Consider the following 18191-nt stretch of genomic DNA (forward strand, 5'->3'; position numbering starts at 1 on the left):
AGGATAGGAGGCTGTGTCCAAGCTGTGTTGAGTTTGCATTCTTAGATCGAACCCTGGCCTGCGTTTTTTCATGCTTCCCTCTCCTCTCCCCTCCATGCTACTCAGTTAGGAGAAGCAGTACAGTCCTTAAACTCTTGGCGTGAGTGATGGCTTATGGATGGGGGCTTAGTGTTGAGTCCCTTCAACCGTGAGGGCTGTGTGTGGGGCCAGGGACAGCTGGAGCCCCGCGCAGTCAGCTCTGGGCTTGCACAGCCTGTTTTTACCCTGTGTTTGGTAATCCCATCTTACCTGTGCCATGGGATAAAAGTGGTTAGAGAGTGGCATTCTAAACCTGTTAATAAAAAATGTAGTTGTACTCATCATGTATTAAGGCAGTGCCTATTCAGGGTGAAACAGTCAAATGAACATTGTATCTGTTATAGAGACTTAGCATTTTTTATTTGGGAAGTATTCTTAGATAATTTTACAGGGTCTGGCAGAAGTAAGGCCTGCTTGAGTGTGGTTGGTAGGGTAATAATGTGGGTATAATAATTTATGGCTTTAATTTGAACATTTCACCTAAAATGTCATATGGTGTGCTTCAGTGTGATATTGTTATGTTACAGAATTACATGCTTATGTTTTTGTAATAAAAGATTTTGTAATAAAAAGGGGTGTTATTTGTGCCAGGCCCTGTATTTCATTTTGCACATGAAATGAAGTGAGCATTATTTTAAGAGAGCCTTAAGTGAAACTAAATAATTTGAGTATATTGTGTACATGAAATATATAAAAATATTTTGCAAGTATTGATGGAGACTAGGTATGAATGTCATCAAGCTTCATAACATTAGTTAATGGAGGATTACTGTGACTTACAAAGGCCAATTTATTTTCTTTGAGAATGAGGTGAAATTCATGGTTTCTAAGTATAATTGTTCTTTGATGTGAGAAAGGAGAAAGAATATCGTTAACGTAAACAGGAAGTATGAGAATTTCCTATTTAAAAATCTTTTGATCCTAATACATCCTATAAATTGACTTACAGTGCAACCTACTACTCTGTCATTTTCTCTGTGATAATGGGTGTCAGATACATTTGATGTCTAATGGTTTTAGTGGTGCCATCGGAGCACCATCTGTCATCTCTGGTCCTAAGGAAGAAAACCTCCGCAGAACTCAGGTGGTGCTGGTGCCCCCTTACGTAGGTGTTTCTTGGTGTCTTCCTGGGCCTGATGGGAAGTCCGCATGTGTCAATCCATTCCAACAGTGTCCTTTTCCTGGTCCTTGGACACCCTCAAGGGGAAGCTCTGGTGCTTCAGCATCATTAAGAGAGGCCACGTGGAGTCTAAGCATATACTCAATCAGCTATTAGTGGCGTTTGCAAGTTCTCATCGAATTCTGAATTCCAGAGAGTTCACTCATCTCAATTAAATCAGCCCAAACATGACTTGTTTAGACCCCCTGTTGGTCTAAACACTTTGCGGCTCACTGCCCAGCAATGTTGAGATGTTAGCAATTCCCACTTTACACCTGGAGGAAACGGAAGCTGGGAGAGGCAAGTTGTGCAAAAGATCACCCTCGATTTGTGAGTCATTGAGACGCTTTGAAGGAGAGGAGTGGTTTCTCTTGGAAGAGGGGCTGTCTCAGTCAACAGGACAGAAGGTGTTTTCAGCCTCTGTGTCCACACCCCACCTCTCAAGGTCCCTCTGCCTCCTGCCCTCAGGGTGATGGGCCTGGGAGGGCACGCTGCCTCTCCGCAGACCTGGATCGGGGCTCTGCCAGGTGTGCCCTATGACTGCTGTGGAGACGGGCTATTTCACAGCCGCCAGTGAGCACGTCCACGCATACTTTTTTATAAAGTTGTGCATGCATAACTCCCATTTCCCCTTCGGTCTGTGTCTGGGACATCAGAAGAATCTAGGTGATGATGGGAATTTTCATTACTATTCTTGCTGTAGCAGTTAAATGTCATGGCATTGGATCTTACAACACCTTGCCCTCTATCAGCATTTCATCCTGTGCTACCATTGATGATAATTTAATAAGGATGCTGCTACACCCCAAAGGTTTCCTACATCCCACCGTCACTGTGCTCCTTCACTCCATGAACCATCCAGTCCCAGGAGCCTGTTTGAGAGGCTGTTTCTGGGGCAGTGACTGTGACTGGGTCAGGAAACAGATGGCACACTGAGAGTCACGCAGGGAGGGTCTCACGGAGAGATGACCCCAAAGCTGGGCCCAGGGACACTGCAAGGGCAGCACGGCACCTGGAGGGGTAACAGTGGACATGCACTACCCTGGCCGGAAAGGAGGAGGGGAAAGAAAGGTCAGCAGGACCCAGAGAGGGAAAACTTAGAGCGAGCCACCTTGGCTGAGAGGCACAGCCACCCAGAGGCTGCTCTCCTGGGAGACTCAGGAATCCCTGCTGCCCCTCAGCCCTCCCACCTGGGTGCCCCAGCAGCCAGGCCCAGAGGACGGGGAGAAGACTAAGGGAAGAGAGCAGGTGTGAGATTCTGAGGGTGGATGGAGAGGCACATCGGTTACATGAAGGGTTTTGAGACTGTTTGGTGTCTTGTTTAAGGCATGACCTGGAGAAGGAAAATCATACAATTTGATGAGGTTTTCTCAGACTGGAACTAAGGAACTGACCAGCTTGTGGCAGGAGAAAGCAATAGCTTTGAGAAGCCCATTCCCTCCTCCATGTGCCTTGCCAGGGGAAGAGCCGCTTCCTTCCGTAGCATCTTAACTGTCTCTGAGGTCACATGAGCAATTTGGAAGTATTTTAGTGATCAGTCTGTGCTATTCTAGAATAACACATCTGGGTTTGTTATTATCCATCAGCTTTATTAAATAATTTTATTAACTGATCTACATGTACATTATATTTAACAATTCAACATAAAATAAATACTTTGTCATAAATAATTTATGTACGTTTTTAGAGCCCTTAGGGCTTACAAAAAGAATCTTAAAAGATCCATATTTACCATCTGAATACTAGGAATAATAGTTATAAAAGGTAGCAAACCATACATCAAAAAATAAATAAGATTTTAAATATTGAAATAAATAGAAAGCCCGATCCACTTGAAATGGGAGGCCCTTAGGTCAGCGTCGAGAAGATGCTCTGGCAGAAGGCAGCCCACTTGGTCAGGAACTCTACGAAGGTCGCCGTCTCGTCATCATACTCGCACGGGAGTCCCTCCATGGGGTCCTGTAAAACAGTTTTAATTGTTTTGATTCAGGGTAGCTTACCTTTGATATATTATTTGATAGGCTTATGGCCTTTATTTCCAAGTAGGTTAAATATATTCATATTTTCTTGAAATGATCACATTGACATGCCAAAATTACATGTTATGAAATCAGGTGACAGTAACACACAAGCTGAGAATTTCCTCGCTTGTTAATTTTGTTGATCTCACACGAGAGTTTTTTTACTTTGAATTATAAGCATTTTAAGTAAAAACAGATCTAGACAGATATTTCATTAAATGCTACATGCAAAATAAAGTGCTTACCCCTCCTTTCCTCTGGGTGTACACCTGTATCTATGGGTTACATGTATACAGTGCTGTGCACATTGTACTTTCCTTTTTTAACCCTCAAGTCTCCTATTACTCTAGTCCCCTTGAGTAATCTCTTCGTATTTCCCCAAACCAGACAGAACCAGCCAAGAGTAAGGACAAACTTTTGTTTGGGGGAAGTTTGCATGAAAAACAGTTTCTTAAATACAACCTACCCCCACCCCACCTCAGCAACAACCAGGTACCAACTTTTGAAAGCCGAGACATTAGAAATTTTGTTCTTTGAACTCATTTTTTGGAAATTAACCTCCCCTGCTGATTAGAGCTATTTCAACTCGGCCTCTATGGGCCAAGCTAAAAAAATATTCGGATTCATGGGAATACAAAAGAGGATCTTTCAAATTTGAAGTAATTTCTATCCTGGAAACAAACTGAGTGAGAGAAAACTGTTGTAGTGTGATACTCTTTTTTTACATACAGGTCTGGCACAAATAATGCCTCTTTTTTATTATAAAATCTTGTATTACAAAGTCATAATCATGGAATTCTGTAACATGACAATATTACACTCAAGCACACTGTATGACATTTTAGGGGAAATGCTCAAATTCAAACTATAAATTATTACACTCATATTATCCTACCAACCACACTCAAGCAGGCCTGCCTTCTGCCAGACCCTGTATAACTGAATATTGTGACCTCTTAGAGGGTTAGGTTTTTTAAAATACCTGGCTTTTGAAACGCAGAGTCTCTAATTTTCCCATAATTTTATGTTAATTTTTGCATCAAGCGTTTAGAGTGAGTTTACCTATGTTCACCAAAAACTTTAGAGCAGATCTCTTGACGTAGATGTGAAACAGAGTCTATCAATGTCTAGACAACGTTACTCTCAATGTATTTTTTAAAATTAGATGGAAAGAAATAGGCTACTAATAAAATGACTCCTATTTGGAAACAACTAGTGTTAGCTAACGTATTTTTAGAACCTTGGTCCTACTATCATTAAAATTATGCTGTTTATTCAGGATAGTTTTTCACTCATGAATCTGTATCCTGGCAGATGAGATGAGGAAAAAAAGCCACAAATCTCTCTCACAGCACCTGAGTCCCTTGCAGTGTCCATGCTTCCCGGACATTTAAAGATACTTAAAATTCTGAAAGGATTGCCTCTAAGTAAGGAGTTAACCATCTAGTCCATTGGGCATTTTAATGGTTGCCATTTTTTTAGACAGATCTCTTTGTCCTCCTACCAATTGTAAGGAAATCCCATTTGAAAGGCCTTTCAGGTCATCAGTGTTAGCTATTCTGGAAAGTGTACTGCAGGAATTTAAAAAAATATTTGATGAAACCTGCCTGCTTTCTGTGAACTTCAGCTCAGTGTCTTCTGCTCCCAGCTGGGGGTGAACAGGGCAGTGACAGTGCAGGGTGGGCCGTCCCTGTCCCCGTGGTGGGAGGAGGCCCTCTCTCTGGCTCTTACCTCACACCTTCACCCCTCCCAGCCCCTCACTGAGCTGGCCAGCACGGACAGCACAGAGATGGTTGGTGTTCGCAGTGGGCCTACAACGTACGAGCACAGGACAAGTACCAAAGCGCAGTGCCCCTGCAGAATGCCCCCTCGTGTGCTTTCCAGGCACGCCGTGAAGTGAGGCCTTACCACTAGTGCGTTCACTGTTACGTTGATGTTTTCCACTGATCGCACCATCTCTGCCAGGTGAAAGCTTTTTCTTTGAGTTAAATTTAGTACGTCCTTCAGAGGGTTGAGTTCGTCCCTTAGACACAGCAGATGTTTCAATTCTGTGACCTTGAATAATAAAAACAATTATCAAGTCAGTTTTCCCTGACTAAAGGTCAATCAGAAAGTAATCTCAAATTTATTTTATTAAGAGTAGCAGTATATAGTCTTTACCACTCTCCTCCCTGTGTCGGCATCACTGTCAAGATGGACCAATAGAGTTTACGTTATAAAGCTGGAAAAACTAGAGTTCATCTGCCCACCATTAGAATTAACTGTTAACAAATAACGAATCATTAATTTCAGTTTAGTTTGGCTCTGCAAAAGTCAACATCTGCACCCAAGTGCAAATCACAGATAGAGGCTAAATTCTTTCCCAGTCTGCGCAGAAGTCATTGGCACGGAGTAGTCGAAATGTGGAGGTACAGGCTCACGTTCTGTGATTCCAGCATTTCGTGGTTTAATTGTTGAGACTCACAGAAGGGCTCTGGGGAGCCATCGGACAGTCCCAGCATTTTACAGACCAGGTAATTGTCACTGTATGTAGTAATGGCTCTCAAAACAGCAAGTCACATAACCGCATCTTCATCATTTACTCCTCTGTGAGTACATTATGATGCATTTGAAAAATTATGCCAACCAAATAAAACATTGCAATATTTGAAGGATTTTGGATGGGCCTCTTGAGTTACACACACACACACACACACTGATAAGATTTCACACTTCTATAGTACATTATAATTTCAAAGTGTGTTCTCCTAAATAAGCCCATTTAAGTCTCACAGCCACCTTTTGAGATAGGCAATGCAGTGTTATCTCAATTTTACAAGTGTGGAAAGTAACTGTCAGAATTTGTGTTCTTCCCAAGGCCACATGACTAGGAGGAGCCAGGATTAAATTTCGGTTTTTTCTTTTATAGCATTACATAGCATCCTTTGAGTTAAATGTTTTTCTGGTTTTCCAAAATCTTTTAGAATCATGGAATGGTGGTAAAATGAATAGTTGAATGGAGTTTACACATTACTTTTGGTTTCAACTAGATCTTGAGTTGTCATTTAGAAACTGTTAGATTTCAAAGAATCTACCACCCTCTAAACTATGCACACATCTCCTGTTATCTTTCTAACAATCTTCAGAGGTAGAGGCAGGACTACACCACACACATCTTACATTTGCATCTACTGGCCTCTCAACTTACTGCTTGCAAGTTCTACAAGTTCAAGACTTTAGTTCTTGGCATGCATGACTTAGCACCAGTCCCCTCAGAAAAATCTAGTCTTGTAAGTTGCTGGAGGAAAGAGGTTAAGCTGGAGATCTCTAAGTTATTTCTTTTTATCTTTCAAAAGAGTAACCTGAAGCATAATTTAAGAGGTAGATCAATGGGGTTGCATGTGGGATCCGCTAAGTCCCATTCTGTGGGCTGAGCTGCACCCTGGGACAGGCTCTTCCCATTCTCTGTGGACAGGCACGACCCAGCTGTTGGCAGTCCTCGCTGGGCAAAGAGGACTTGGACCAGCTGTGCTGCTCTAGCTGCCTGAATCCCCAAACAGCCAAATCGGAGTTTTACTTCCTCCTCCCCAGGGAGAATTTGATCTTCACTGCTTACTGCTACTAATAGCCAATGCTTGTACAGTGCTTGCCATATGCCAAATGCTGTTAGGAGTCCTTTTCATTGACTCGTTAATCCTCACAGGATTATATAACATATGTACAATTATTCACAGATATAGAAAAGAAACTGAGTTTCAAAGAGAGTCGGTGACTTGCCCAAGTTCACAAAAGCTACGCTATGGCAGAGTTGAGATTTCAGCTCCACCAGCCCCGCCCTCAGCCTTTGCCGTGGGTAGGGGCTCCGCTGCCCTCAGGGCAGACCCTTAGGCTTCCCCCTAGAACAAGGGATTCACCCCAAGGGGGCTCTTCTGACACCAGCTCTGATCATTCACGTGGTAAAAGTGCACCCTAGACTCTCTGGGGTTTTACCTTTTCAGAGAAAGCAGTGAATCAACATAATCTTGTTTTAAAACAACCCAGCAATAAGTGAGAATAGCATTCTTGTCTCTTCTTCCCACTTCCTTCCCCCCAAACACAAGCAAATACACATAAAAAATATACAGGGAAAGCCATTTTATAGATGCCCCATTATCCAACTTGGGTTTTTTTGTTTTTTTTTAATTGAAGTTACTGATTCTTTTTCTCAGGGGAAATGCTATTAATGCAATCTATGCAAATTTGCATGTTACTTCAAGTCTTAATAAAACACAAAAATGAACTTAGAGAGTTGTACTTACCTTCCTGGGTGTGTAAAACTTAAACGTGAGCATCGTGGAGTGTTCGTGGTTCTTGTAATTCTGAGAAAGCACAACAGATGGTTAGTACAAAGTGCGCTCCAGGCAGAAAAGTGAAATGGAGTCTTTTTAGTAGGAAAGGGGATAGACTTACATTGACCCCTTTCAGCAGCTTCTCCAAGTCCTCCTTTATGTCCACCAGCTTCTGTCGGGTGTCCTTGCTGGAGCCCGAGGTAGGTGCACCGTCTGCAATGAATGCGAGAGTTAGTGCAACACAGGACAAGAAGTGCAGCTTGTACATTGTGGCAGGCACTGAGGTTGCTGTGAGTAGTGATTAGAGAGGCTGATAGGGAGCTCTCGAACAAGAGAGGATATTTATACTGTTATTTCTGGAAAAATAACATGGGGGTGTCAAAATATTTTACATATTACACATATTTTCAAAGATTCTACCTGTGTGGCAAAAAGCATTACCTTTATTTTTCCTCTTCTGATGACTCTTTGGAATTTCTTTAAACCCCCATAGCTGACTGAATGGATGTAGGTGAAACCCCTCTGGTTACTTGAGCCCACACTTCTGTGGCGGTTCCAAAGCACACGCCTCGCTCCTCCTGTATGAAACAGTTTTTCCTCCTCTTTCTCTAAGGGGGCGGGGAGACAAAAGTGGCTTATGAACATTTTCTTCTCCAAACTGAACATGTGGCTCACCCCATTGTGGTGGACAAAAGCCAGAGTAAATAGTTAAAAAAAAATAAATAAATTTTTAGATTTGTTGATTAGACAGGAAGAATACTGGTTTCCTGTTTCAGGATGGTTTTACCTTTTTATCTACACAATACCTCAGCTAATGCATGCAACACAATAGATCGTTTCTTACATAATCAGCTAGAGAAATACTAAGATCAGGACCCATGTCATGCTCATGGGATGACATGGGTCCTGAGATCAAAACAAGATCAAAACATTGATCTTGAGATGTTTTATGTTGTTTTAATTTTAACATTTCTTGTATCTGTTTTAATCTCTTTCTGCCTGTGGAACTTTTTAAAAACACATAGTGTTCAACAAACAAATACTCAGAAAATGTTTTGCATACAAGGGTACTGATGTTAGGAGCATGAGAGAGAGAGAGAGAGAGAGAGAGAGAGGTTTATTTTTGCTCCTTTATTATTGTTGCTGGGCATCAAGGGGATATAACAAGAGTTGAAATGTTTCAAGATCCAAGGATGCCCTACTTCCTCTTGGTTTCCAAGGGATCACCTGAGCTCTTAGATCCCTCCCCATGTCCATTTCATTTCTCCCCCCACCCCACTCTCTTACCCACACACATGCTGTTTATATTCCTTTCCAGATAAGGCAGAAAACAAGCATAACAATAGGGATCCCCAAGTGTGTCTGAAGGAAGCTTACTAAGTGGGATTTCTGGACCCCATTTGTACATCCTTTAGGAGGAAGATAACATGATGTGGCCAGCATGCAGTGTATCGGTAGGGGCCCCCCACTGTGGCTGGGGTGAGTAGCCCGGGAGGAAATGGGGCCAGGGCTTGTGTGTGCTTTGTTGGGGGAGAGCAGTTCTCAGCGCAGGGATGTCTGTGCTCATTCATTCCAGGATGACTCTTCTAATGCAGCAGGCAGAACTTAGTGACAGCAGTTATTAGGAGGGACATCCATGATCATTCCTGGGCCAGCTTTATGAAGAAATGAGTAAGCTGCAAGCAACTGTAACAAACAAATGCAGAAAAGGGTTTGCATTCAAGGGTGCTGGTGTTTTGTAATAAATGACTTTACATGTGTCATATATAAACCAATCTGTATGCTTCTGGTTTCTATGTTGTCACCTCTTTAATAGATTTGCACTTGTCTTGTGAAGCTCCTGCGACTCCATGAGTGTAGCCATACTATTATGGAAGAAGATCGGCATTTTTCAGTCAGTAGACTGAGGAGGATGCTGAGGGTTGTGTGTTTATTTGTCAGCACTATGATGTACTGACTGACTGACGGTCTGGGTCAACATTTCTGATTTCAACTGGGAGCTTTCAAGGTCCAGCTCTGTCCTTTCTCAAAGAGATTGCTTGTAACTCCTCCATCTCTACCACCATACTCATTTCTTGTCTAGTCTTCACACAGACATGCACCTAGCACCTCCAGTGCCCACAAGATGGGGAGAGAAAGCTCAGCATGCTGGGGCCCAGTCTGGTTGCAGGCTTACAGTGAACCCGGTGGGTGAGGCTTTCCATAAAACCAAAGCCCAGAGAAGTTTGGTCGTTTCTTCTGGGTCGTTCAGCCCTTACTGCAGGAAGGGGCAGAACAAGGATTTGAAAGCAGAATGTTCTGACTCTCTGACCACTCGGAATCTCTCTGAAAGAACCCACAGTGTGGCAGGGCAGACGTGCACAGAGATATGTGTAATCCTGGACGAAGGGCCGGCGATGCTTCCAGAGAGGTGGAGAGAGAGAGTTTTGCAGAAGGAACAGATTTTGACCTGGGTTTGGCAACATGGCCAGTCTGTGGTCATGTAATTTCAGGGTTAGGAGGGCAGGTGAGCAGGCAAGGTTAGGCACTCGCGGGAACAGTCACTAAGTATACTTGCAAAGAACCGAGAAATGGTTCGGTGCTACTTACGCAGTAGGCAATATTCTGAAAAATAGAAAACAGCACAATTTAAAAATCAGCATTGTAGTTCCTGAGGTGGAAAAAAAATGAAGGAAAGCCAGATTAGAGACAACTGGTATTTTTTAGAAGAGAAGACATGGGCTAGAGACAAATGATCATGATCTTTTCTTTATATTACTAAAAGATGCAAAACACCTCTCTGTACCTTTCAAGTCACAACCACAAAATTAGCATTCATTCTAAGGGAAAGGCTACTTAGTGATCTTGTTTCGCTTCTCTAAAGATTTCGGTGTCTTGTCCCGGCATCATCAGCGCAGGCCTCACCCTTCCAGAATGGAAGGACTCAGGCCCACACATTGCTCCGTGTGGGGACTTTTCCAATGGGGCCTTTGATGTTCTCAGAGTCTTGGTACTTCTGTTTCTCTGGCTATTTCCATTAGAGAATGGGTCAGCGTGGCGACATTTGTGGGACCCTGTAGAAACGTTACTGCGTAGCTGACACCGTTACGGAGGCTGGCCTCATTTCTCTCTTGAAATGCCTGGGGAGAAAGCTCCCATAAGCTGTGGGTGCTTTCACTTTTTAACGTGTCTGACACATGAGCTGGCCTTTCTGGCTGTAGTGGTGACAAAGGCGGCAGTAGACTGCTAACTACACCTCAAGTCACCTCCCTACTTCCCCTTTGAAAACAACTGTTCTACTCAGTGAGAAGCTGTTTTCGTTGCTTATTAGCGTCATTTGTGACTTAGCCTCTTAAATGCAACAGCAGCCCAAGTTCTGAAAAACAGGAAATCCTTGTCCCTGGGGCTGCCTGGTCAGGGAGCTACACACGTTGTCCATCCCTCAACGCCGACTTCCCAGGACTCTACCTGCTGCAGGAGTTCCTTCTTCTTGACCCCTGTCACAGCTTTGTAAAGGTTTAATTTAGTAGGGAGCTCGACTCCTGTATTCTGCATCTCTTGTCAGGGTCTCTGAGGGCCTCCCAGCTGTGCAAGACACATTCTCTCCCTTTGACATTACAACATATTGTTGGGCAACCTCCAGACCTCCCAGAATTCAGCTCGGAGCTGTGTTTTCCACAAAAATCTGCGTTTCCTCAGGCTTGCGTTGGTGCCCAGCGTTTGTCTTTGTGACCCTGGGGTCCTCCTCAGAATCTGCCCCTGTGTCTTGCTTAAGTCTCATTAATGTGTGCTTTTCAGTGTGGCCACTTTTAATAGTGTCCCTAACCCTTTGCAGTGGGAGAATTATTTCCTCAGTCCTCATCATTTTGCAAGTGTTTTCAAATTCATTCTCTCATTACGTCACATTTTACTGGTGAGAAACTTGATGTTTGTAGAGATTGAGTGACTTGACCAAGATCACATTCTTAAGTTAGAGGTGAAATTACCATGTATTTGGCACATATAATGCATACTTTTATCCCCCAAATTTTCGAGGGGAAAATAAGGATGCGCATTATACATGAACATAATGATTACATATTATGGGTATAATAATCCTATGTATAATGTGCACAAAAATGTGGGTGCGCATTATACACAACAAAATATGGTAGAGCAGAGACCCAGGCCTTCCTGGTTCCCAGTGATCATACATTTTCCATATTCTGAAAAATATGAGTAGGAGGGGGTAAGACAGCAATGCCCAGTGCTGGGCCCATGAGGTCCCGTGGAGAAAGCTGGGTCAGAGCGCACCTTCCAGCCCCTTGCCCTTCACTCTCTCGGCATCAGCTCCCTTCACCTGAGCAACCCCTGGGAGCAACTCGACAATTTCCAGGAACTCAGAGCAGCTGGATTTACACAGTAGCTACAAAAGTGGGGTTTTGTTTGTGTTCTGAATCTCCTTTGGGGCAGGGGGTCTTGTAAAAGCACTCGGGCACTTGATGTTTTCCTGGCACTTCTCCCATGTCTAAAGTAAGGACATTCAGAGGCCACTGTGGATCAAAGCCAGAGGGGATGGCTGGGCTCTGCCAGGCCGGTGGTGACCTCACCAGTGCTGATCAGGTGACTTCTGATTGGAGGGTTCCATTCCTGGGAGAGCCGAAACTACAGTTAAGTCATGGTTTGATGATGTGGTTTGATGATTAGTGACTCCATTTTGGACCTGTTGTCTTTAACACTAAATAATATCTTTTTTAAAGAATATATCCTTGTCTTGGCTGGTGTGGCCCAGTGGATTGAGTGCCAGCCTGTGAACCCAAAGGTCACCCGTTTGATTCCCAGTTAGGGCACAGGCCTGGGTTGCAGGCTGGATCCCCAGTCACGGGTGAGCACGCTAGAGGCAACTGATCGATGTATCTCTCACACATCAATCTTTCTCTTCCTTTCTTTCTCCCTCCCTTCCTCTCTCTCTGAAAAGAAAGAAAGAATATAGCCTATTTCTGATTTAAAAATTATAACATTATATAATTATAAAGTAATACATATTCATTATAGAAAATTTGGAGAATACAATGAAGCTTTAAAAAATTAAATGGAAATTAACTGTATTCTTACCAGGTAAGGATAACTCTTTACCTGGTAATGAGTTATCACATATTGGTATATGTCCATCTAGTGTTTTTTTGTGTTTTTTTTACATGCTCTTTTCCCTTAATAATGTGTTATAAATATCTCATATTAAGTATTCTTCTAAAACATCAGTTTTAACAGTTGTAGAATTCTTTTGTGTGACTCTATTCTTTTATTGGAATTTATATTAATTCCAAACATTGGCAATTATGAATAGTGCTATAATTCACTAAATACTTTTGCACATAAATATTTGTGCAAGTTTCTGATTATCCTCATAGGTTAAAACCCTAGATGTGGAATTCCTGGGTCCGATAATACACATGTTTTAAGGTTTTTGATGCTCATTCAGAAAGTTCCTAACAACCTGACACGCCTTGTCAGTGGGAGGAGCCTGTTTTCCTCCGCCTCCTGCCTAGCTTCCACGTTGAATAGGGGAGGGAGCTTAAGGGTGACTGGAGCAGGTGCGGGGAATGTCTGCACACTGGCCGTCAGACCCTTGCACGCAGGTCCACAGCAGGGAGCAAGTCCTGTTTATCACTCACTGGCTGTGTGACTTCGAACAAGTTACTTCTCCGAGCCTGGTTTTTCCTTTCTAAAATGACAGCATGGAATTCACTGGACTCTTACGAAGGACAAATAAGACAGCTTAAATGAAAGCACACAACACTGATGTGTTAACTGTGAATGAATGAATGAGTGCACGAGCTGTCTCAGATATGCTACCCCCTCCCCCTTTCCATTTAAGATACATTTTTTAAATGATATTTGCTTTGCATACTTTATTGATACCATCCAGGTTTACCAATCTGCCTGATTTAAGGGTTGAGAAGGAGACAGGTAGAAATTTTTACCATGCCGGCATTGCCCAGATTAAACTCAGGGAAAAATCTAATTAATTTACCAAGTCATTTTAATCATTCTATATGGTTATGAGAGGTAAGGTATAACAGAAATATTATCGCATACTAGGTCAGTTCCATCTAAAGGGATCCCTGTCCATTGTGGGGAAGGAATAATTATTTTCATTCTATTCTTCTAGGTGCTTTGCTGAAATCAATCCCTTCCCTTCCCCCCTCCCAAGTTGTAATAAAAAAGAAATTCATAGGAGAAAAACCAAACAATTTTAATTATATGTATGTACCTACAGGACTCCACAAAGATAGGAGACTCAAAAGGCAGCCAGAAAATTGAGACTTAGATGCCATCCTCAGCCAAGGAAGGAGATAAGGGTCTGGGCCCGAGACAAGAGGAAGGCTATGCGTGGGAAGGTGAGAGGAGGAAGGTGAGAGGAGGAAGGGTTCGGTCAGCTACCCTGCAGACAAGCCTCTCGGTGAACAAGTTCTCTCTGGTGACAGCTCTCTTCCTGGTGTAGACCTCCTTTCTAACATAAACTTCCTTCATACATGTAGATGTCCTTTATACAAGGTTTAATGTCTGTTCTGTTTTTGGAGTTTCTCCTGACTACAGTTTCTCAAATTAATCAACTCAAAATATAATCCTTACACCAAAGAGGCATATTTTGAGGTGGCTTATTCTGCTACCCTTCACCATCAAAACTGAACTGTCTTGACCTGTAAAACAGACATAGGGAGGGATGCCTTACTGTAAGACAGTGAATGCGGCGGGGGGTGGGTGGGGGGGTAGGTAGGCAGTTCATCACTAAGGGTGACATTTTCTAGCTTCTGTGGCAGAAGTGTAGACACATAATCAACAGGACGCAACTAAGAGTCCAGACATAGACCCTTACGTTCGTGGCTGGTTGGTTTTTGACCATGGTGCCCAGACAGTTCGATGGAGGAAGAACAGTCTTTCCAACAGCTGGTGCTGAGGCCATTGGACGTCTGCCCGCAGAAGAAGGAAGTTAAGAGCCCTGCTTTACACCACATGCAAGCATAGACTCCGAGTGGATTGTAGACCTAAATTTTAGAGCATAAGTTACAGACTTGAAATAGAACATAGAAGTAAATATGTTTTTTTACTTTGCATCAGGCAGTAGTTTCTTACATATGTCACTAAAAGCAAAACTAATAAAAGGAAAAAATTAATTGGACTGGACTTCATCAACATTTAAACCTTGGTTCAAAGGACACCATAAAAAAGTGAAAGGACAACCCACAGAATGGGAGAAAATATTTGCAAGTTAAGTATCTTATAAGTTATTTGTATCCAGAATGTAAAAGGAACCCTTGCTACCAAACAACAGAAAAACAACCCAACTCAAAAATGGTCAAATAGTTGAAATAGCCATTTCTCCAAGAAAGATGTACACATGCCCAGAAAGCTCATTGATCATGAGAGAGAGCAGATCAAAGCCACGAAGAGATGCCTCTTCATGCCCGTTAGGGTAACTGAGCTAAAAAAGACAGTAAAAAGCATTGGTAAGGTTGTGAAGTAATTGGAACCATGATGCATTGCTGATGGGAATGTAAAATAATGGTACAGCTGCTTTGAGACACAGTTTGGTAGTTTTTCAAAACATTAAAAATCGAGTACTGTACTATGTGACCCAGCAGTTCCACTCCTAGGTATATACCCAAGAGAAATGAAAACATTACCACACAAAAACTTGTACACAAATGGTCATAGCAGCATTCATCCAAAGAGGCAGGAAGTGGAAATGACACAAATCCCCTCAACTGATGCGTGGGTAAGTAAAGTGTGGTATGTCCATATAATGGAATAGTATTTGGCAATAAAAATACTGAAGGACTGATGCATTCCACAGCACAGATTAACCTTGCAAACACTGTACTTGTTTCCAGAACCTGGTCACAGAGGGCCAAATATTGCCTGATTCTGTCTATGAAGAGTCCAGAGAAAGCAGACCCGTGGTCCCCAGGGGCTGCGTCAGGGGAGGATGCAGAGTGACTACTTGTGGGCGCAGGGTTTCCTACTGAGTGCTGAAAATCTTCTGCAGTTTGATAGCGATGATGGTTGCACTACTTTGCAAATATACTAAAAACCACTAAATTGTACACTGAGGGTATGTAAATTATATCTCAAAGCTGTTAATTTTTTTTTGCTAGCTTCACAGTTGTGGTTGAAAGATAGGTAGTATGCTTTTGGTTTGCGGCTACACTGAACTAAGTGAAGTCCCCAAATGAAACTGTGTTTCTCTCTCAGAATTGTGTACATAACCAGCATGTGTGAAAAGCTGCGTTACTACCGTCAGAAAGAATGAACTAAGTGAATTAAACTTTATAAATGTCTCCATTGTTAAGTAGCAAGATACCACATAGCATTCAATCACTACTCCTATTGCCAACGTTCTTACCTGATTAAGCCCCAAACACTGAAGAAGCCGTACTGCTTTTTCTTTAACTCATAAATGAAAACGGTACCTTCGGCACGTCAGTGTGTATGAATGTTTGAAAAATACATTTCAAAATAAATAGCTGTACAAACAAATACTATAGAAATGTGGAGTGGCTCCACAAAAGATGGTTCCATGGACTTCCCTGTCACTTGTTAATGGGATTTTTAGTGTTTCCTGGCCATATATATTGGGCTAAAAATTTCTGTCCAAATCATAAATTAGTCAGCGACTAGAAACAGAGAAGGTAAAACATTAAATTTATTAAGTTAGTGGAAAATGGTTAATCTCCCACTGTCTCAAAATTTACTATTTAATCCAGATTTTCAACATGATATTTCTTCTATTTCTCCAGATAGACAACAGCAGGATTTGGTGCGGGGACAGGAGAAGGGATTGGCAAATTTAGTGAGCTTGGGAATAAACCCACTGCCTCCACTCCAGGGTATAACCTCAGAGAGATTCACTTTCTGAGAAAGAGCAACTCTTTTCCCCAATTGTAAGTGTGAGATTGAGGATGGAAAAAAACAGAGATGAAACCACAAACCCATGGCACACAAGGTAGAGTCTGAGATTCCATGAAGGAGCACTCACAGAAGCAAGCATTGTCCTTTAATTGTCTTCAGTGTGTGTGTGACTCAAAAATCTTCCATAATTGTTTCAGGGACAACCACTTCATTAAATCGGAAAGATTATTTTACATGTGATAATTGACCACATTAAAGAGTGGTCAATTATCACTCTTTTAATTAACCTATACCAAACCTATAGTTGACCTATATCTGAACCTACTTTGTAAGAATGCAAATGCTTTCCAGAGTTGCCATTTTTTCCCTAGCTTTATCGAAGTATAGTTGATATAGAGAATACTGCACATAGTTAATGTGTACAGTTTGCCGAGTTTGGAGATAGACATATTTATGACACCAGCACTGCAGTCAGGGTAATGAACATATCTACCTGTGCTCCCCTTTTTATTGTAGTAACCACTAATGTGAGGTCTGCTGTTAGCAGAAATTTTAAGCACACAATACAGTAGTGATGACACTAGGCACCAAGTTGTACAGCAGATCTCCAGAACTTAACTCCTCTTGCACAAGTGAAACTGTATACCGTTGAGCATTGGCTCCTAATTTCCCCCTCCCTCCAGTTCTTGGCAACCATTCTACCTTCCGTGTCTATGAGTTTAACTTTGTTGTACACCTGATGTAAGTGGAATAATACAGTGTTTACCCCTTTCAGACTGGCTTATTTCCCTTAGCAATCGTCCTCCAGGTTCATCCACACTACTGCATGTGGTAGGATCTCTTTCTCTTTAAAAGCTGAATAATATTTTATTTTATGTATTATATAAAACATTTTCTTTATCCATTCACTTGTTGATGGATGTTTATTGTAGGTTGTTTCTATATTTCAGCTATTGTGAATAAAGCTGCAGTGAACATGGGAATGTAGACATCAATTCTTTGCATATACCCAAAAGTGGAATTACTGAATCATATGATAGTTCTATTTTCAATTTTTTGAAGAATCACCATACAGTTTTTTATGGCAGCTGCACCATTTTACATTTCCATCAATAGTCTACAAGGGTTCCAATTTCTCCATATTCTTACCAACATTTATCTTTTTATCTTTTGTTGTTGTTTTTTTAAATAATAGCCATCCTAACAGGTGTGAGATACTATCACATTATGGTTTTGATTTGCATTTTCCTAATAATCAGTGATGTTGAGCATCTTTTCACATATATGTTGGCCATTTGTATGTCTTCTCTGGAGAAATGTCCAAGTCCTTTGCTCATGTTTTAACAGGTTATTTGTTTTTGTTTTTAATTTCCTATTGAGTTGTAGAAGTTCTTTATATATTTTTGATATTAACATATCAGGTATATGTTTGGCAAATATTTTCTCCCATTCTGAAGGTTGCCTTTCATTCCATTGTTCTCTGCTGTGCAAAACCTTTTTAGGTTTGATACAGTCTCCCTTGTAGATTGTTGTTTTTGACCCTGTGATATCGTGTCCTGTCCAAGAACTCCTTGCTAAGATCAGTGTCGAGGAGCTTTTCTTCTAGGAGTTTTACAGTTTCAGGTCTTACCATTCAAGTCTTTAATCCATTTAAGTTGATTTTTGTGTCTGGTACAAGATAAGGGTTCAGTTTCATTATATTGCATGTGAATATCCAGTTTTCTGTACAAAATTTGTTGAAGAAATTATTCTGTC

The 18191-nt window shown here is 41.8% G+C and overlaps 1 protein-coding gene across 1 annotated transcript; it reads right to left on the reverse strand.

Annotated features, from left to right (window-relative positions):
• Window positions 1–2918: 2918 nt before the first annotated feature.
• Window positions 2919–7833, reverse strand: IL2 (interleukin 2). Its single transcript, XM_024569011.3, has 4 exons — window positions 7687–7833; window positions 7536–7595; window positions 5167–5313; window positions 2919–3196 (listed from the first exon to the last, which is right to left on the reverse strand). Exons 1-4 carry the CDS (start codon window positions 7831–7833, stop codon window positions 3086–3088), a joined length of 465 nt encoding a protein of 154 aa, XP_024424779.1. The 3' UTR covers window positions 2919–3085.
• Between the last annotated feature and the right edge of the window lie 10358 nt (window positions 7834–18191).

Source organism: Desmodus rotundus, chromosome 9 (assembly GCF_022682495.2).
Source record: "Desmodus rotundus isolate HL8 chromosome 9, HLdesRot8A.1, whole genome shotgun sequence".
NCBI classification, from domain to species: Eukaryota; Metazoa; Chordata; class Mammalia; order Chiroptera; family Phyllostomidae; genus Desmodus; species Desmodus rotundus.

Coding starts and splice junctions, on each gene's coding strand:
- IL2 (XM_024569011.3), bottom strand. CDS start 7,833: ATGTACAAGCTGCACTTCTTGTCCTGTGTTGCACTAACTCTCGCATTC. Junction 5,314..7,535: donor AGTTTTACACACCCAGGAAG/GTAAGTACAACT, acceptor TTATTATTCAAG/GTCACAGAATTGAAACATCT. Junction 3,197..5,166: donor TAACAGTGAACGCACTAGTG/GTAAGGCCTCAC, acceptor ACTGTTTTACAG/GACCCCATGGAGGGACTCCC.